Source organism: Puntigrus tetrazona, chromosome 8 (assembly GCF_018831695.1).
Source record: "Puntigrus tetrazona isolate hp1 chromosome 8, ASM1883169v1, whole genome shotgun sequence".
Lineage (NCBI taxonomy): Eukaryota > Metazoa > Chordata > Actinopteri > Cypriniformes > Cyprinidae > Puntigrus > Puntigrus tetrazona.
Genome location: NC_056706.1, coordinates 18,224,135 through 18,241,652, shown reverse-complemented (window position 1 = coordinate 18,241,652; position 17,518 = coordinate 18,224,135). Strand labels below are relative to the sequence as shown.

General features: G+C 39.9%; 2 protein-coding genes across 4 annotated transcripts; one reads left to right on the top strand and one right to left on the bottom strand.

Moving 5' to 3' along the window:
• Positions 1–422: 422 nt before the first annotated feature.
• ggt5a (gamma-glutamyltransferase 5a) lies at positions 423–7,723 on the bottom strand. Its single transcript, XM_043247139.1, has 12 exons — positions 7,320–7,723; positions 5,639–5,766; positions 5,450–5,545; positions 5,053–5,242; positions 4,808–4,968; positions 4,582–4,728; positions 3,456–3,586; positions 2,966–3,150; positions 2,744–2,835; positions 1,733–1,845; positions 1,543–1,653; positions 423–1,462 (listed from the first exon to the last, which is right to left on the bottom strand). The coding sequence occupies exons 1-12, from the start codon at positions 7,484–7,486 to the stop codon at positions 1,316–1,318; spliced, it is 1,668 nt and encodes a 555-aa protein (XP_043103074.1). The 5' UTR covers positions 7,487–7,723; the 3' UTR covers positions 423–1,315.
• Positions 7,724–9,385: 1,662 nt separating this feature from the next.
• asphd2 (aspartate beta-hydroxylase domain containing 2) lies at positions 9,386–16,387 on the top strand. 3 transcript variants are annotated; one of them, XM_043247141.1, is made up of 5 exons: positions 9,386–10,092; positions 10,757–10,912; positions 11,603–12,800; positions 13,501–13,614; positions 15,153–16,387. In XM_043247141.1, exons 3-5 carry the CDS (start codon positions 11,909–11,911, stop codon positions 15,260–15,262), a joined length of 1,116 nt encoding a protein of 371 aa, XP_043103076.1. In that variant the 5' UTR covers positions 9,386–10,092; positions 10,757–10,912; positions 11,603–11,908; the 3' UTR covers positions 15,263–16,387. The 3 variants fall into 3 exon arrangements, with proteins under 3 accessions (XP_043103076.1, XP_043103077.1, XP_043103075.1); XM_043247142.1 differs by lacking the exon at positions 10,757–10,912; XM_043247140.1 differs by lacking the exon at positions 9,386–10,092 and having other exon boundaries at positions 10,099–10,912.
• The last annotated feature ends 1,131 nt before the right edge of the window (positions 16,388–17,518 follow it).

Here is a 17,518-nt window from a genome sequence, read left to right as displayed (position 1 = left end):
GAGTATAGCGCTTTTTAACAGCCCGTATAGTGCTGTTGTAGGCCTATCAGTTAAAAATGTTTTGACAGTCTAATTAAAAATCTAATTTAAAACTAATTTTTTCAAGCAATGACTGATGCCAAGTAAAAATAAGCACTAAGGTTTTATACTGTACTCTGAAGGGCAATTTGGCCTCCTAAAAGTATATGATCTAAATACTGTTCGATTGTGAAATATTGTAACAGTTTAAAATAAAGTTTTATTTTTAATCTGTGATGTTAAAGCTGAATCTTCAGCATCAGTGTTACGTGATCCTTCATAAATCATTCAGATATGCCGATTATCTGCTCAAGAAACATTCATTATTATCAATGTTGAAAACTATTTGAATGATTAATTTTGTGGAAATCGACATTCATCAGGATTCTCCACATAACACAAAGTTCAAAATAATGGCCTTTATTTAAAATGTTATTCTTCTGTAACACTCTTTGACGGCTATGTGCATAAATCAAAACATTATACAAGCAGGTTGGGCAGTTTACAGTTTTTTTTAAATGCCCCTATTACAGATTTTTGAAAATTACTTTTTATGCAGTTGAATGAAAACGTCTTGCAAAGTGCTGAAAGTGCACCACGTAAAAAGAGTCGACTCCGAATCACTGAGTCGTTTTTAAAAACGAATCCCAAGCCATTTCATGTTTACTACAAATGGAAACATTAGCCCCGCCCACTTGTAGGTCTTTCTCATTGGTCTTAATGAAAATGTAAATGCCTTTTTTGCCACTAGGTGCCGCTTTTGGAGCGGTAAAAATGGCGGTTTGAATGAATGAATGAAACTGCGCTCACAAACACTGCTTATTCACTACAGACATTACTACAGGCATAATGAAATGAAAAAGAGATCGGACCAATCAGCACAGTGCAGTCAGGCAAAGGACGGGTTTGGAAAAACGAATCGTTAAACAAATCATTTTAGAGTCGTTGAGAAAATAAAGTAAACATAACTGCATATTATAAAACAATAAAGGTGCCTGCATGTCAGCCTTTGTAGGGGACTTTTATCACCCGCAACAGGGGCACTTTAAACTTAAAGCCGTGTTGAAAACTATAATATAACATTCAAATACTGTGTATATACCAACATATGTATTTACAACACACCTTATTCACAATAAAAACCAGAAAATATATATTTGCATGTTTTTTCACAGTAAAACATCAAAATCTCACATTTTGACAGTGTTTGTTATTACTTGTCAGTTTGTCATCTGGTCATTTTACTTCACCCAAACATGGCACAGACGCACCAAGCAGTCTCCAGCTGCGCTCCGGGTCAATACCCTGCAGCTTTTCCATGTTTCCGCGAGTCAGATACTGCCTCTATGCAGTTGTTTTCCTTTGACACGGCATTTACCACGTTATAAAACATCTGCGGGACTTTGACTTTGTGCCCAGTCTTGTTAAGTGACTCCAGAACAACCTGAGGAAGAAAAGAGATGAAAGCGGTTTGGAAATTTCGCCTTATCCTTAACAAACAATCCAACATTTGTATCTACTTACCTTGTCAAACAAGGGCTCAAAGCTGAGGACGTTTTTGGAGTCCACGAACACTACAGGGGCGTCGATGGAATCTTGCAGATTCTTGCCGAACCACAGGAAGTTCATGAGAGTCTGGCCAGAAGGGTTTCAGTTAGAGCTGGGTTACTGAATCACAGTGCGTTAAATTTGTCAAAGTGCAGTTTAGACTCACCAGAGCCACCCCGGTGGTGATCATACTGCCACCTGAGGCTCCTATAACCACAATGTGCTTCTGAGACGGGGAGTAAAGGATCACTGGAGCCATGGAGGAAGGGGGCTGCTCGCCTTCACACAGAACAGATACTTATACTCACTACATATCTACAAATGATCAAAATATTCAATCGACCTGTTATTTTCAAGGAATATTTAGCGTTCAGTCAAACTCTACCGAGCAGCATTTACGAGAACTATATAATCATGCATTTAAAGCTGTATACATTTTTAATTTCTATTTGATCTAACCTATAAACGTTGCTTGTGTTTTTGTAAACTAGTTTATCAGGTCACGTTTGATTAAACAACATGTTGACATAATGAATGATGAAAATCATCTTCAATTTATGAGTTTGCGTAAAGCATCTGTTGTAGCTGGTGCAAAAGTTGCATGTTTTTTGGTTAAATGTTCATTAACAAAAAAAAAGCCTCGCAAGCAGTAGCCATATTTTCTTAATAACTACATAGAAATGTGGTATATATCTTAGTCAAAGCTTGGTGAAAAAGGTTTTTTATGCTTTTAAAACCAATTAATTTAGAATTTACCTCAAGCAGAACATATTTAGATTTAGATCTTGCTGCTATGTTTTTTTAAATAAAGGATGTATCGATATTACAATTTTAGCTGATACAGATAGTCTGATAATTGTTTATATTATAGCTGATACGTGATAAATACCAGACTACCAAATAAATCATACAAAATAGCAAAATTTTATTATGCTGTTTTGTCTAAATAAAAAAAAAACTTCACTAAAATAAATAACTATGTGATTTGCTAAAGATTACATTCAACTGTTTTTCAATGAATCTGTAAAAACAATTCCATAGTTGTAAATAATTTTTTAAAAAGTATTACTTCTACTTTACATTTAACTAATTTAAAACTCTTTCAGTGTAAATCCAACAGCATTTTCTTTTCTGTTTTATAGCGTTTATAGCATTATAGCTAGAATCTTTCACTCACCAGCATGAATCTGCTCTGTTTTTCCACAGAAGTCTGCAAGCTCATTGTTGAGGAGGATGCCCGTCTTGGGGGAGAAAATTCTGGATCCGAATCTGAGAAGAGAGAAAGAAACGGGCGGTTGTAACACTTCTTGGGCACGGTGTTATATCCCGCATTACATTCTTTAATGAAGGTGTTCCAGCACTCGTATAAATGGAGTGAATGTGATTTGAGGGCACATACATGTGGTTGATGGTGCTGGTCACGGATACTGCCATACCGTCCTCAGCGAGCACGGACACGTGAGTGGTGCCATGAGAGTCCAGGTATGGAGTGACGTTGTAGTAGCTAGCGTCATAAGTGCGGTCAGGGCTGATTTTTGCTCTCACTTTATCCGCAAAATGCTTCTGACTGATCTCAACTGCCTCCTAGTCAAGCCACACAGAATGTCGAGGATGATGAACTAATGCATGACTTTATATGTCCCAACCAGTGGGTTGCCAGCAATAATGGCAGTGTTGCAGTGCTGTACTCTACTGCCTGCAGTAATGATCACCCAGAACACAGCACTTAAGTCATTATAGCAGATTACACTAGTGCCTCCAGAGAGCGTAATGACTGTAATGTTTCTATTGAGATACTAAAGCACAGTCTGACCAATGGTATCATGCCTTTAACACTTACAGAGAAGTTAAACATGTAAAACAAACTATTTCCTTTCTATAAAGCGTACCGTTTGAGAGGCAAATTTGGGATCTTTCATGAACTTCTTAAGACCGTTGGCGAATTTGCAGGTTTCCACGTAACGCTGAAATGTTAAAACCTTCTCGTCTCCCTCCAGAGATGCAGGGTTTAGGTTGAAACCTGAGAAAACAGAGAAATAAACCATTGCAACAGATTAGAAATAAAAAAAGGTTTGACATTTTGTAAACATCATTAATATGACTATATTAAATCACACTAATCATGCTTAGAAATCATACTACTCAGTGGTAACAATATGAAATATGTCCTGAGCAGCAAATCAGCATATTACAGTTTTGTGAAGAATCATATGACAAAAATAACTAAAAACATGTATTGTATTTTTATTTTGTTAATATCGTTTTTCTCAATCGCTGTGGCTCAGTTCTAAATTGAGTTTTTTCTCATTGATTTTACGCAGTTCTACACAAATTCTAAACGTGCTTTCATCGTGTGAACCGTCACAAAATAATCTGTTCAGTTATCAAAATCTAAGTGTTATTCCGTATTCCATAAATATCAGACATGGAATGGTTGCGATGTCTGCTATGTTGCAAAAGGGTAGAAAAAATCCAGTGTTTCCAGAATTTTCTGAACATTTTTCTTTTTTTAATTTGAAGAAAAGTTCAGAAAGGTTTTAGCAACCCTACTTGTCATTGGTATCCGAGTCTAGCAAATCGATTAGGTTTGGAAGTGTGTATGTGTGTATATATATATATATATATATACACACAAACACATATACATAGAGTTTGCCAGCACAACCTACAACAGGCAGATGCAGGAGCTGTGCTGTATAAATACATTTATATTTGGACAGAAATTTTGTGTTACCAATAAACTGTTAACATTTAAGAATGCTGTTGGTGTAAGGAGAAAACAACTGATTCTGTAAAAATAAAAATATAAAATGTACTATATAAATGAATGTTTATTTCCTTATGCGTATTTGCATATAACACACACACACACAAAAAAAACCCTAATTTGCATATAACATGTAAGGAAATAAAATCGAAATATTTTGACCAGAGTGGCTCACACGATGAAAAAAGGTGATGATTCCTCAACAAGTGCCACAAAAAAGGAGTAAATGGGTTAATTAGTTTTCCCACCTAGCATAGTATTGAGTATGAGGCTAAGTGTAGCTCCTCCCGCTGGCGGTGGAGGAAAGTACATTACATACTCTCCTACGGCTACATCCCAGGAACCTAATTCAGATGCCCTGAACGACCTCAAGTCCTCCAGAGAAACTGTTCCACCTGAAATGCACAGCACATCAACTGTGATTCGAGCACATTTATGGAAATCACAATCGTAGAAAGTGGCTTTCTGTATTACCTGCACTTTGTATATCACTGACAAGGTCTTTGGCGATGTCTCCGATATACAAAGCGTCTGCTCCTTGTTCTGCGACGATCTCAAGCGTGTCTGCCAGTTTTTCGAATCTCACTATTTCCCCTTTTTTGAGTAGCTCGCCTTGTTCGTTCTGGAATAACTGGCTATTAAAAAAAAAACACATTCGGATGAGTTTTTAAAAAGCTCTGCTAAAGGGAGCGTTACGAGTCAGTGAGTGCATGTATTACCGTAATGGTGATTCTGGCTTCTCCTTTAAGAGAAGTGGCAAAAATCGAGAGAGGACATAGTGTATAGGGACGCCCTCTCTAGCCATCTTGATAGTGGGCTCAAATAAACTGGCCCAAGGCAAACGGCCGTACAGTTTATGAGCTAGTTCATAGCCACGGATATCACCAGGTACACCAATCCAGTGAGCACCTATAGAGAGAGAGAAACTAGAGCGATCGTGGTGCTTAAAGTGCTCAACACACTGAGTGTGTGCAGTTATCATAAATAAAGCTGCTTGCTATATGATGCAAAACAAGCTCTGTATTTAAAGAACTAGTGGGTTGCATCTTTTAATATGGGGCATTGCACGTATTTAAATCTAAAATATTTAAGTATTTAATAAAAGACTATCCACACCTTCCATTGGTTGTATTGTGGTCGGACACATGGCAAGAAGGTCCGTTTTAAAAGCTTTTGGGACAGTCTCTCTGGCATTGATTACCCTCACTGTACCTAGATAACAAAGTAGTGGATGGACATTAATAACATGCATTATAAAACAAAATGATGATGTATGTAATGTATTAGAGTCGGGATGATCCTCACCACTTTTTTCCCGTATTGTGAATATAGATCCTCCACCAATGCCCATACTCTGAGGATTTATGATTGACGTGCACAGTAAAGTAGCAATGGCTCCATCTACCGCTGAGCCTCCCAATTGCAGTATATCTCTAGGAGGGGGGGGGAGAAAAGACAGATTTGAGCCACGGCAGGGGTGTCAAGGACATCCAAACACAATGATCGCCCAAGGAAGGGCCCCTTCTTGAAATTTAAATGCAGCTTAAGCTGTACACGTACATAGAAAATATGTGGTTTCCAAAACGGAATAACTGTATTGTAGTAGTGTTGTTGTTTTTTTTTTTGTAATCATGTTCTTCTAAGTTCACAATGTGTCTGTTAAATTACTCATTTATAGCTGATTTCGAATTTGGCACAACGTTAGCGATTCTCGCTATTCTTATCCCTAAAGGTGCGTTCACGCAACCCCTATCCCGGCTGGATTCAGTTCACGCTGTATTTTTGCGGATCAGAACCGCGATTCTTTCACGACATCACATTTAAGAGGCAACCGTTTACCTCTGTTGCTAGGTAACAACCGCTCATGAGATTTTCGAACTTAAAACAATTCCGAACCTTCGGTTTTGTTTCACGATCGTCGTAACAAAAGGAACGCGGGAAAGAACGCGGGAGTTAATTACTACTGGAGGACAGCAGAATGCACATTTTCATGGATCTCTACTTGCAGAGCATCGCTGCCGACTATTAGGACACTAGTTAACGCACACTTTGACCACAACGTAGGCCACGGCAGCAAATGTTCTACTTTAAATGTTATTTGTATCTAATTTCAAATACTGCAGTCAACAAAGCGGTATGATTTCCCCGTCACGTATCAGTATAACCAATAAATTGCGTTAAAAAAAGTATATCTAGAATTTGTACCTTTTCTTGTTTGACAGCTATTGGCTGGCACTAGAGAGAATATGGGATATATAGCCTACAACCACAAACGAGGAAGTGTTTTGGAAAATTAGCTAGTAAAACGAGTTTGAAGGAGCTGGCATAACTAACGTGCGTTTATGTTCGCGAATGATAGACATTTAAATAGTTTATCATAGTTTAGCCTACTTTCTGACCAAACCTTTCAGAATGTAAATGTATAAACTTTACCCCTCCAAACACAGGCTATCGAGATTGACCGTTTACCTCGACAGAAGCAATCGACTTTTCTTTATAGTAAACACGAAAATACAAAGTAGCGTGAAAGTCATAGCACACTTAAAATAATTTTGCTCTATAGGTCTTAATCAACAGTCGTTATCCAAGACCGACTCCTCTATTGAGAGGAAGCCAGAGATTGGTGTCAAGAGGATTAACGTTAGTAGGCTGTGAAGATACTTCACCTAATTGACTTCAAACTTTCTGTGTACATTTAACCGGACGTGTCACCTCAGCAGCCGCCTGTATCCTCGTATTTACCCGACCCAAGGATTACGACAACCTAGTTGTTGTCATTTTCCAGGAAAACGTGATTTTCCACATCGGCGTGCACGTTTAAATTAAAGTTTGGATCCTAGGTTTTAAAGCGTTTAGTGAAATATTTAATCTAATCATCCGTGATCGCGCTATTTAAACTAACGCAACTGGTAGTGCACCGCACAGACCTCATAATACAGCACACGGCCCGTGTATCCCACGGTAAGTAAAAGGCACAGTCACTCACCGCCCGATCTTTGAGCAGGTTTCCGAGTCCGCCGCCACCGCTGCGTTTTTGTAAAGTCCGTCGGCGCACAGCTCGTTAAAGTGAGTCGCGCAAATGATAATGATTAAAACGATGCATATGACAAAAATGCTTAAGCACAAGCAGACTTTCTCTTTTCGCCTCGCCATTGTTTCCCGACCCGGTGAGGCTTCGCCGTATCGTTCAACTCGTGGAGTATAGAGCAGAAGTGCGCCGCTTGCCCTCCCCTTTCAGTGCCGACGCCTAATTAAGCGCATTGTCAAGGTGTAGAGGTCGAGACTAAATTGGATTGTGTAAAGTGTTTTTGTAAGAGGTGTTTTCGCACCCTCCAATGCTATTAGGCAAAGTTCACTAGCTACAGAACCTACAGAGACGTTCACCCTCCGGCCGTGGGGTGGACTGATGGACCACCCCGGCTTTGAATTAACAACACCCCTTTTTTGATAACCATGTTTTGGCATATGGTTGAATAAAAGCATATGGTTATTAAAAAAAAAGGGGGTGGGGGCTATTGTTAAAACTTAAGCTATTGTTAAAGTAACTATTGTATATGACTATTTTATATGCAATTTTGACTTTAATTGGTTAAAAATGTTTTTTGAATGTAGCCAGTTAATTAAGGAGTTGCAAGATGGTGCACACTTTCGTAGGTTACTTGGCAACATATTTTCCTACATGAAACTGTAAGCCACCAAACTATTTAGTCATAATTTAAAATGTCTGTAAGGCTTATTCACACTACACCGAGGTAGGCTGATAGAGAGCAAGGGACACTTTGTCAGAGCAGTATTTTACCCCTGCTGACATGTGCTTCTGGTTGGCACTTCTTTAGAACATGATGAACTTGTTTAATCAGCGTTAGTCGGTTCGTTAAACTCCGTTGCTGCAGTTTGTTGACATACAGTGCGATAGGGAACAAAATGTTGTCAGGAAAGCTACACAAGTGTGCATCTGGTGACATCTCAATTAATGGCAATACTCCAAAAAATTTACAACGTGGCACAAAAGTCAACCTTTTATTAAGAGTTTTGAACACGCGTGAGAAAAAGAAAATCCACTTGTGCTGAACTGGTTTGGTGAAAAAAAAAAAGATGAGCTGTTACTGATTCTAAAATTACGGTTGTGTAAGATAATAAGCTAATTTTGAATTACTTTTAACCTGTTTATTACATGGATTAAAAGATGATAATCTCGTACTAATACAAAAATCCCTCCAAAAATGTAATTATAATTGTCATTGACAATTAAGTTACATCAAGGTTTCCTAAACTTTGGTTTGGGAAGGAACTGCAGGGGTTTTAGTTTAATGAAATATACTTATTTTTTGGAATCTCTTTAAAAAAAAACTTATTCATATACTCAAGAACAAGAAACACACAACTCTACGTAAGTTTACAAAGACATCTATCAGTCATATAACTTCGGATGTAGCCCAGAAACTGGATATGGATGAAAATCTCAAGTGAACATGTCAAGCCAACTATCAAATGGATTATACTTTGAAAGGCTAAACTATATAAGAGCTTGCATCAAAGCTGCAGTATACTTTCATCTTAAGAGACCACTACATGCACATACAGTTATACTACACAGAATTGTAGAAGGCGGCATATAGGCTATTCAGGCATGAGTATAGTCCTTGACATTAAAAAAGAACAACCCTCAATGGCTGCTTGGACAGCGCACAGTGAACAGGTGTTTCATGTCGCAGCTGTTAATGTTTTATAGCTGGACTGGAACATTGTATTTGTATATGAGAAGGATCTCAGTTATTACATGATGTTCCGAAGGGAAGTCAGTACTACTGTGAAGTATGACTGAGATTTGCACATGTATTTATATGCACATATTGTTAATTGTCATCTATATTGCATAAAGTCTAAAGATAATTAGGAATGCATCAATGAGAAATACTCCAAAAACAAGTTCTATATATTTTATTTCGGCTCTTAGAATGTTTGGTATTCCAACAAAATGCTTAAATATGTTAAGCAAAAAAAAAAAAAGTTAAACCTTAATAGATTTTTTTTTAAAACAAACATTATCTGATTTTCAGGTTGGCTTTGTTTATAAGATCCTCAAGTGACTACTGAGAAAATGAGGTGTCCTTCATAAAATCTAGACAGATAATCTTTCAAAATCGCCCAAGGACAAAAACGCACAGCACTCCAGGAAGCCGTTTGTCTCGCGTGTCACCTGAAGGTAAGTTTCAAGTTTGGCGCTGTCAGACATTTGCATCTTGCACTTTGTTTCGGGAAAAGCGACAGGTTTAATTACGCCTGCATAACTACATTTTGAACAGGACCGTTTCCTCTCTTTCAGGCTCGGACAAAGCAGATGTCCGCGTAACTAAAAAAAAAAGTAAAACAAAGATGAAAGCAATAGTAATCGACGAAAGACCATTAAAAATGTAGCAAAAGAGCAAAGTTGCAATTTCTAAACAAAACCGCAAAGCGTTACATTGTTGCGATTCTAGTGATAAACGCTCGCAGGTGTGACGTCAAAGGAAGTTCCCAATGCACCATGGGAATTGTAGGCCGTTGGGGGGTGTCACTTGTAAACAACTACTAATGCTTTTATCAATAACGTGCTTATTTAGAGTACAGCTGTCACATATCTTAACTACGTGGCAGAAGTGGGATTTAGAGAGGTGTTCGTAGTCATATTATCAGTGAGTAGTTCTTATTACACGCATTTTAGGCTACTTTTTTTACATACCCATTGTCTGAGAATGACTACGTGTGCAGCGGTACAGGTAAGTTCTTAAACGATCCTGCGTTTTGAATGAATCTTCTAAATGAACGCTATTTTTTTAAGATAACAGATTTCAACAACAAGGAGACCAAAACCAAAGAATACCGAACGCGTTAAAATGACTAATTACTTCATAACTGCATTTAATAACGCTAAAATGAAAGCGAAATCATTGCTATCGTTATGCTGGCGGAAACCATTTCGAATGCTTAAACGCGTTCTAAGGTCGCTTAGATTTGTCTCCCACGGGTTAACCATAACATTAAGAAAGGCTCACTGAATTTGTCTTTTAGTAAATCTTTTCGTTCAACGGAAAAAAGATTCGGTTCACTGAGGCGATTCGAAACCCCCCGCTCCTGCCCGCGACACCCTCCTTATGCGGTTTACAACGTGCACAATATTTTATTGCATACAATTATAATAAAATGCAAAAAAATGAATTATTATTGTTATTACCGTTGTTATTATTCGTGCTAATGCGGTAACTAGGAGCAGTATCGATAATGACATTTATAATGAATCGTTTGTTATGGTTTTAGTAGCGTCGGTCAATCAGTTACGCGTCTTCGTTACATAAACGCCCAGATTTCAATGATGAGACGTCGGATGTCTGTCATGTTGTTTTCTGCTCGGTTGTCTTCGGCATTATGGACGTCGCCTGACAGCGCTTTACGGACATAAGGGCAGGACTAGAAACTGCAATGAAACACAGCGACAGGGAGGTGTCTGAGAGGGAAGTGTAGAGGCAGGATAACTGGCAGCGCCGGGCGGAACAACAGTCGCTGCGAATCTGACAGACAAGAAGTGCCGCGAAGCTCCCGGTAAATATGCGTTTGAATGGGCGTCAGTTTGCGCATCCGCTCGTTACAGCCTTTGCATGCCTAATCTAATAGTTGAAATGTTGCATTAGGTGGATGGGGTTTGTTTTTCTTTGTGCTGTATTATCGTACGCATTCCCCTGCTGTTACCCTCTCTCAATCTGTTTGTGCTGACAGCCGCCGTGATACGTTGCATTAAACCTTAGGTTTGTTCAGTCTTTCATCTCTACTAGCCCGTCAGGTTGCATTGCATCCGAGGGATCCTAATGCAACAGTAATGCAACAATTCCCTGTTGTCTTTATGTCAGGCAATTAGGCTCTATGGGCAAATGTGTCCCTGCTGCAGGTTTGTGTTGACTGTCTGCTTGCTTTTATTGCAGTATGCTTGGAATTCTCTCATGACTCATGATTTTAAAAAGTGCAGTGCGGAGGTGTTGCAAAGACTGAATTTCAAATGCCATACCCGTGTGTGCTGCGGTCCCTATCAAGCTGCTCGTCGGTCTGTGCGTGAGTGTGGGGAGGGGGAGAAGAAGCCAAATGTGTGTGGGTGGTATATAGAAATGATCATGTGGTCAAACCGGGGCATCGAGGCAGGTGTGATGCAGTTTGCCTCGACGGCAATGTCGGCGTAGTGTTATTCTGCTGCACTTTATCACAGAAATCTCTTTAAATCTGCTTTTTTCTCTCTCCCAGGTGCCCTCGGGTGCACTTTGTCCCTGTTGGTCTGGATCAGGAGGCAAGAAGCAGCTGAATTCTCTCACGGCGGCACACTGTCAACATTTCCAAATGCATTGAAACGGAAATGAAAAGCGCGCTTGCATTAACCAAAGCGATCAAATTAGACCGCACAAAAATCTCCTTGATGACGGGCAAAGGCTGTGTCACTTCAGTTATACACCAAATCAAGCCTTCCAATGCACCAGCCGGCAAATAAGAATCTCTAAAACTTATCTACATGTGCGTTTGAGATAGAGTGTGTATGTATGTTCTTATGCAGGGATGGAGTGGTCTTTAGAGCGGATGAGGGAATGGGTGGCAGGTGGCATGCAGTCAGTGCGAGAGTGTGAGTCTAGTGCTCTAGGCACTGCTCTTTGTCTCACCCTTCTGTTTATTTGGTACTGCTACCGCGTTGGATGCGAACACTCTGCACCTTCGCTCCGCGGTGGTTTCAGCCCCGAGCCGCGTGTCGGGGTGGTTCCTGGTGGAGCTCTAGCCTCAGACCTTTCGGCCCGCAGAGGCTCGAAGCTCCGTCAGGTCGGAGGGGTTGGAGCAAGCGGAGTCGGCGAGGAAGAACTCAACGGCTTCGCTTACTGCCAGTCGCCTGAGTGCTTTCGCTGCACCAAACCCGGCGAGGGCCTGAACCAGCGGCTTTACCATAGCCTGCAGGAGTACGCCAAGCGCTACACATGGGCCGGCATGGGCCGCGTGCACAAAGGCGTACGCGAGCAAGGCCGATATCTGCTCTGCAACCGCCCGTCCATCCAAAAACCCGAAGTCTTCTTCCTGCCGGACCTTCCCTCTGCTCCTTTCTTCTCACGGGAGGCGCAGAAGCATGACGTGGAGCTCCTGGAGAGAAGTTTTCCTGCACTCCTGGCCGAATTTGAGAGCGTGTACCGGCTGCCAACCAGTCGGGCCGGCTCTTCTCTTCCACTGGGCTGGAAGGCCAACAGCACACCTCATGGCCAGTGGTGGACCTTCTATCTGGTGAACCAGGGTACTCCATTGGTGCTGAATGCCAGGCGCTGCCCACGTGCGTGGAGGGTGCTCGGACAGCTCCGTACCTTTATTGCAAATAATGTGTTTGGAAACGCCTGTTTCTCTGTGCTCAGTCCCGGAGCCACCATCACTGAGCACTACGGGCCAACCAACGTACGCCTGCGCTGCCACCTTGGTAAGAGGTTAAAGGATGTGAATATATGTGCACTATCACAAATCCTATCAAAAAGGTTGGGCATACCATAAAAGTAAAGTCATCTAAACCATGACATATCATAAAAGAAGAATGAAAACTATGAAAATATATAGAATTATGCTACCGTTCAAAAGTTTCAGATCAGTTATAATTTTTGTTGGAGAATAAATACCACATAAATTCAAAAGGATGCATAATTCGTTGTTGGAACTGACAGTAAATAGATTTCTAATGTTACAGAAAATTATATTTGAAACAAATGAAGTAGATATTGATCAGAGAATCCTAAAAAAAACTTTACAAAAATACTAAGCCGCACAATTGTTTTCATGTTTGTAGTGCATTTAAATCAATGGTTGTCATCCTATATTTGAGCTTTTCAAGTTCACATCCCTCTCAAGCAACTTCATGAGGTGAATTTTGAGATGCTTTTTAAACGGTGTCGATATCTGGATGCTAAAAATATGTAAAAAGGATGTTTAGTTTTGTAAATGTGAATTTCATTTGTGGACGCAGTTTATATTTGCATGTAAGGTTTTTGCGATCACAAGAAACATCAGTTCAGTCAAACAAGTACAAAGGTCTAATGTAAGCATTACATATGAGTGCAGCAATATATATACACATATTCTGTGTGCCTGTTTAAGGTGTGTAAGCCATTTTCTGTGTGTGTGTGCAGGATTGAAGGTGCCCTCTGGTTGTGAGTTGGTAGTTGGTGGAGAGCCGCAGTGCTGGTCTGAGGGAAGCTGCCTGCTGTTCGATGACTCTTTTCTTCACACTGCGTTCCATGATGGTGAGAAACAGAAATAAAATGTAGAATAAATAGAATAGATTGTAGTGCATTAGGCATCTATTCAGTATTAAGGAGTGCAGTAGTTATTTAGTGGATTATTGATGCCCAAGTTATTTTTTTAATAGCGAAGCGATTTAATATGAAGCCAATATGCGATAGTGCACTATTTAATTTAGAATAATAAAGATTTAAATATTTAATGATTAAATATTAAGGCAATTAAACACTGTAAACAACATTAAACTGCTGCATTTTTGCTGGGATCATATTTTGTCTAATAAAAACCAGCTAGTGTGAAGCATAGTTTAAATTAAGAATTTATAATTGCTCGTTCGTGAGTATCTGGTAACAACAGAATGCACCTGTCTCCATCCACTTTGCACAGATGGACTGTTACGCAAAGACTACTTGCATTTTTATACAGGCTATGCACACTAGAAGGTCTAACAGCTGATGCAGTTTGCTTTGAATATCTGATGTTCATTAGATATTCAAAGACTTCTTTAAAAAGCGTTTTTGCTGAATGCCAACAGTATATGAAAAAATATATTATAGCATCTACTATAATCAATATATTTTAATTATTAGACAAAACTATTAAACACAAACATTAAACGTTGCATCTACAATTAATCGGTCGTAAGGAGGCCCTATGTTTACATAATATGCATTTTTACATTCAAATGCTACACTAGCCAACCCAAAACAATCCCTGCAAATAACCCATTCCGAACAGTAGCTTTATAGCACTATCCTGGCAACCACTCACATCATATCAATAACGTTTTTATGGGCAAGAAAATAGGTTGGATTCGATAATAATTTTGTATATTTTTGCACATGCTTATGCATGTGAATTTTTTTCTTAAACTTGTTCTAATGTTACTAAATTTGGAATATGCCTGCAACCAAAGAATGGTTGCCCACTGAAGCTAAGCAGGGTTGAGTCTGGTCAGTACCTTTATAGGAGATCTATTGGGAAAGTAGGAGGGATGCTGTACTGTCAAAAAGCACCATTTTTTTGGATGAGTTTAGGTCCTGATTCTCTGTGGTCAATAAAAATCCCAAGGCACTTCCTGTAAAGAGTAGTGGTGTAGCCCTGGTCTCCTGGCCAAATAATCTCTTTATAATCCCCATTCACTGAATTCAGCCTCCCATCATTCTGGTGGATGCTGCACAGTGCACACTGGTGGTGGTTGAGGAGAGACCCCCCCATTTGTGCTTTGGGTGTACGGCAATACACAATGAAAGCTCAATATAGATGCTTTGTTCATTCATTCAATAAACTAAATGGTCCATCTGCGTAAAACACCCAAACCATGTCATTACGTTGTTTTTGTAGTCTAAATAAAGATATAAAGCCATGCAGAGGATATGCTGTGTAAGTGTGAGTTAAACTGTAATTTCTGTGAATTTAGAAAGCACGGTAGTATGAAAGTTATTGGAGACTCACTGTTTGTGAACATTTGTGCATGCTCGCTCTCACTGAACCCAGCGTATTTACCACTGCCATCGTGATTTCCGTATCTGTGTGTCAGGTTCTCCAGAAGACGGCCCGAGAGTGGTATTCATGGTGGACCTGTGGCATCCAAACGTGGCCGCGGCCGAGAGACAGGCACTGGACTACATCTTCACCCCGGGGCGCTGAAATAGAGCGGCGAGGAGAAAAGGGTCAATGATTGTTTCATTGTATTAACAGTTTGAGATAAGTGCAAAGGGAAAGACAGAGCGTTGAGAACATGAGTCTCTTCCTCTAGTATACGTACCTTTACTCTCACTATCCCTGTTGGCACTGCTTCAAGTAGAGACTTCAATGTACCGTCACTATTGTACATTATCAGTGTTTACAGAACTCTTCAAATCTAACCATAGCAAAAACCTGCTGGTGAACCGTGCTTGAGACGAAGCCCTCGCATTCATGTTGTTCCTACAGTTCAGCTGCAGGGTCGCATTTACACCCAGTGAGTGTCACAGTATCATTTCACCTAAAGCATTGACAGCCAACCGCACACGGAAATGCACTTTTTGCCAAGCCTGGTCACTGCAGCCAGGTAGGATTGTATAGGAAGCACAGTACGTTTGTTTGGTCTGTACATTTTTACGGAGATCAGGCTTACAGAAGCTAAGCTAAACAGTCGTAAAAAAGACGTACGCTGCAATGACAGGGGATTTGACATTTGCCACGAAGGAACGTGGATATACGGCAGAGATGTTACGTGAAGTGAACTGAAGCACTACCAGCTATTGTGTAAATTGACCTCCATTAAACGCACTAGTGGCAAGTTATTTTTCTGCCACGCCTAAGTCAGGGTCGGAGCGCTTGGACGGGGAAGAACATGAGCACATCAGATCAGCCTGCTTTCCACTTTACTCTTTCCTACCCTGAATTTTCGAATCAAATCGAAACGCGTTATCAATCGCTTTGTATCTCTGTGAAACTTAAAGAGGGACACGACGCTTATCGTTTTTTTGGAAAACACAACGTTCCGGGCTGTTAATACGTGCTAGGTTCTACCTTATTGTGCTTTGTCGTACTGCTTGTGAGCAGAGCTTTCGTGGTTGTGGCATCGATATTGGTACATTCCTTTTGTAAGATGACGAACAGTTTTGAGACCGTTTCGTGAGAAGTGACATTTTATATCATTGTGAGACTTTTGGAGTTGCAGATCAATTTTATGACAACGTTCCTACTTCCATGTTTCCAAATTGTGTGCCATGGACTCACTTTGCAATGGATGAGTAATTATGTAGATTTAATAAAGAATTAATTTAACCTTTGCGCAGTGCTGAAAATCCTTTACCTTATTTGGTGTTCGTGGTCAAATACGACCAACCTTTTAAAAGTCTCTCATTATTCTTTATTACCAGCAAATCTTGGATTTAGACTTTTGTTAACTTGTTCCTTTCAGGTTTTGTATTTCTTTTAGGAACCGGCTGATCGTAAGTCTCGTTGATCTGAACTTACGCACCTCGATTTGAAAAAAAAATCAATAGAGGATATGATGATAATATAGCATAATGAGAGATTTGTATGCATTTTTTGTCATTGACCATAAATGCCACAAGTCTAACAAGGTGTCTCTGTGTTCAAAATGAATGGAACACAACATGAGGGTTAATATCTGGATCTGTGCAATTTGTGGCAATGCTTGCTTTAAACAAGTTCAAAAATAGCATTACACATTGTCTTTTGTATTCATGCAAATTTTTATGTGGGCGTTCAGGAAAAAGAGACAACAAAATGTGCTTCTTCTCAGGAAAATACCTGGTATTTTGACAAACATTAACCCGACATGCTGGATGTTTGGATGATTTCGTATGGGGGTGGCAGATAGAAGGGTAACGTAGTGCTGCAAACTGCAGCCATTATCAGATGCAGCTCTGGAGATTTACATAACTAACCTCTTTTGCTAACACAGGGGGGAGAGAGATAAATAGTAGATGAATGAAAAACTGCAGATGAAAGGCAGATGTAATCCACCTACGGTCCATATCTGTTCTCTGGATGGCATTTTGCAGAGGTTGCAGATCTAATAATATTCAGTTAGTGTTCACAAGTCTTTAATAATGCAGGAAATCATTAGAATCAGAAAATCATTAGAATAGCATTGCAAGAAACATCATATACATCCTCATAAAGGCCCACGTGGTGGTTTTCTCATATTATAAATATTAATAGACTATGAATTTACATGTAGCCTACATTGGCAGGCTGTCACGTCTTTACGATGAATATTGTAAGCAATGAAATACTGTTTTAAAAACCGAATTTTGCGCTAATGGGGCGCCCGTGGGGAGTGCAGATTTTAGCACAAAACTTTACGTACCTCACCACATACTGCTCTTCCCCTGCTTTTAACCACACGCGTTTGACCCTTGCTCTCGCGTCTTCTCTTTTCGCTAG

Coding starts and splice junctions, on each gene's coding strand:
- ggt5a (XM_043247139.1), bottom strand. CDS start 7,486: ATGGCGAGGCGAAAAGAGAAAGTCTGCTTGTGCTTAAGCATTTTTGTC. Junction 2,836..2,965: donor ACCAGCACCATCAACCACAT/GTATGTGCCCTC, acceptor CTCTCTTCTCAG/ATTCGGATCCAGAATTTTCT. Junction 1,654..1,732: donor TCACCACCGGGGTGGCTCTG/GTGAGTCTAAAC, acceptor CCTTCTGGCCAG/ACTCTCATGAACTTCCTGTG.
- asphd2 (XM_043247142.1), top strand. CDS start 11,909: ATGGAGTGGTCTTTAGAGCGGATGAGGGAATGGGTGGCAGGTGGCATG. Junction 12,801..13,500: donor ACGCCTGCGCTGCCACCTTG/GTAAGAGGTTAA, acceptor GTGTGTGTGCAG/GATTGAAGGTGCCCTCTGGT. Junction 13,615..15,152: donor TCACACTGCGTTCCATGATG/GTGAGAAACAGA, acceptor TCTGTGTGTCAG/GTTCTCCAGAAGACGGCCCG.